We start from the raw sequence: 1,386 nt of genomic DNA on the forward strand, positions 1-1,386 counted from the left end.
TTTTTTTTTAAACAAAAACACTATCTAAAGAACATTCATAAAGCTTGACTTATTTCAAACATATTTTTCTTTTTCCACTAACAGATTTGTGCAGGAAAGAAGCATGTTCTGTTCACTGGAATATCCTGTGGCATGTCGGTATGAATGATACTATTGTCTTTTTTTCAAATCGCATTATTCAATCAATAGTAAAGGACAAAAGTCGTGACAATAGAAATTTTAAATAAACTCTTCTCATTTGTAGATTCATTTAGTGAATTTTAACTAAACATCCAATAGTTCTGGGTTAAGTCTGTATTTAGGGTGACCAGACGTCCCAGTTTTCCAAGAACAGTCCTGGTTTTTCACATTCAAAACTTCACATTTTACATTCAAAATTTCAAATTTCACATACAAAAAAAATAATAATTGGACCAACAAAGCCTCCAAAAGCAAAAACATATATAAAATAACATTAAAAAAGAAAATTAACAATTTGAATTAATGCAGGATAGTCAGTTTGTGAAAATGAAAATATTAAATACAATTAGAAAATGTTACAAATATTTGTTCAATAAAAAAAAAAAAATGGAAATACATATGTTAACATTTTATTTCTAAGTTCTCATTTTTAACTTTAGTTTTGTTATAAATAATTTTGTTATAATATAATACTTATTTGATATATGTTTCCTATTTGCAATGGCTACTGTTTACTATTTTTCATAATGTGATATTCGATTAATTGTATTAAAACCAGTTAGGGCCAGTTTATACCTACAAACACAATAATACAAATAATTAAAAAAAAATGTTACTTCATAAATAATAACAAATGTGATTTTAATGATATTTTGACCACTGAAAATAGCCTCAAAAGCTGTTACTAGGGTGGTACCCTTTCAAAAGGTACTAATATGTACATTTAAGGTACAAATATGAAGGTACATTGATGGTACAAAAAGGCACCAAAAGGTACAAAAGTGTACCCTTTTGAAAGGGTACACTCTAAAAAATGCTGGGTTAAATATAACCAGCGCTGGGTTAAAAAGGGACAAACCCAGCGGTTGGGTTCAAAACAACCCAACCGCTGGGTCAAAACAACCCAATAGCTGGGTTTGTCCCTTTCTAACCCAGCAATTTTTAGAGTGTACTACCCCAGTGACAGCTTTTTTAACTTTTTGAGTGTATGGTAGGAAATGTCTGCAGTTTTTATTACGTACAGTATGTAGGTAACATTAACGTGAGCCTTTATCAAAGCCGTCTGTAAATGCGCTTCATGATGTTGTTCTGTGTCAAAGGCACCGTTTGTTGCTGGGCAACTGGATTTTTGTCTGAAGCACTTAGACGTCTTTACTCCAGTGCTCCTGGGATTCAATCCTGTACATATGGCGAGGTAGACCTACT

General features: G+C 31.5%; 1 protein-coding gene across 1 annotated transcript in view; it reads left to right on the top strand.

Moving 5' to 3' along the window:
* LOC107578272 (glucokinase regulatory protein-like) overlaps positions 1-1,386 on the top strand; it is a gene marked incomplete at its 3' end in the record, with an annotated part of 8,098 nt that overhangs the window by 1,707 nt on the left and 5,005 nt on the right. Inside the window, exons 4-5 of the mRNA XM_016264242.1 lie at positions 85-138; positions 1,281-1,375. Coding sequence (XP_016119728.1) covers positions 85-138; positions 1,281-1,375 — 149 coding nt within the window. The remainder of the gene's footprint in view (positions 1-84; positions 139-1,280; positions 1,376-1,386) is intronic.

Source organism: Sinocyclocheilus grahami, unplaced genomic scaffold (assembly GCF_001515645.1).
Source record: "Sinocyclocheilus grahami isolate Dianchi unplaced genomic scaffold, SAMN03320097.WGS_v1.1 scaffold9503.1, whole genome shotgun sequence".
NCBI lineage: Eukaryota > Metazoa > Chordata > Actinopteri > Cypriniformes > Cyprinidae > Sinocyclocheilus > Sinocyclocheilus grahami.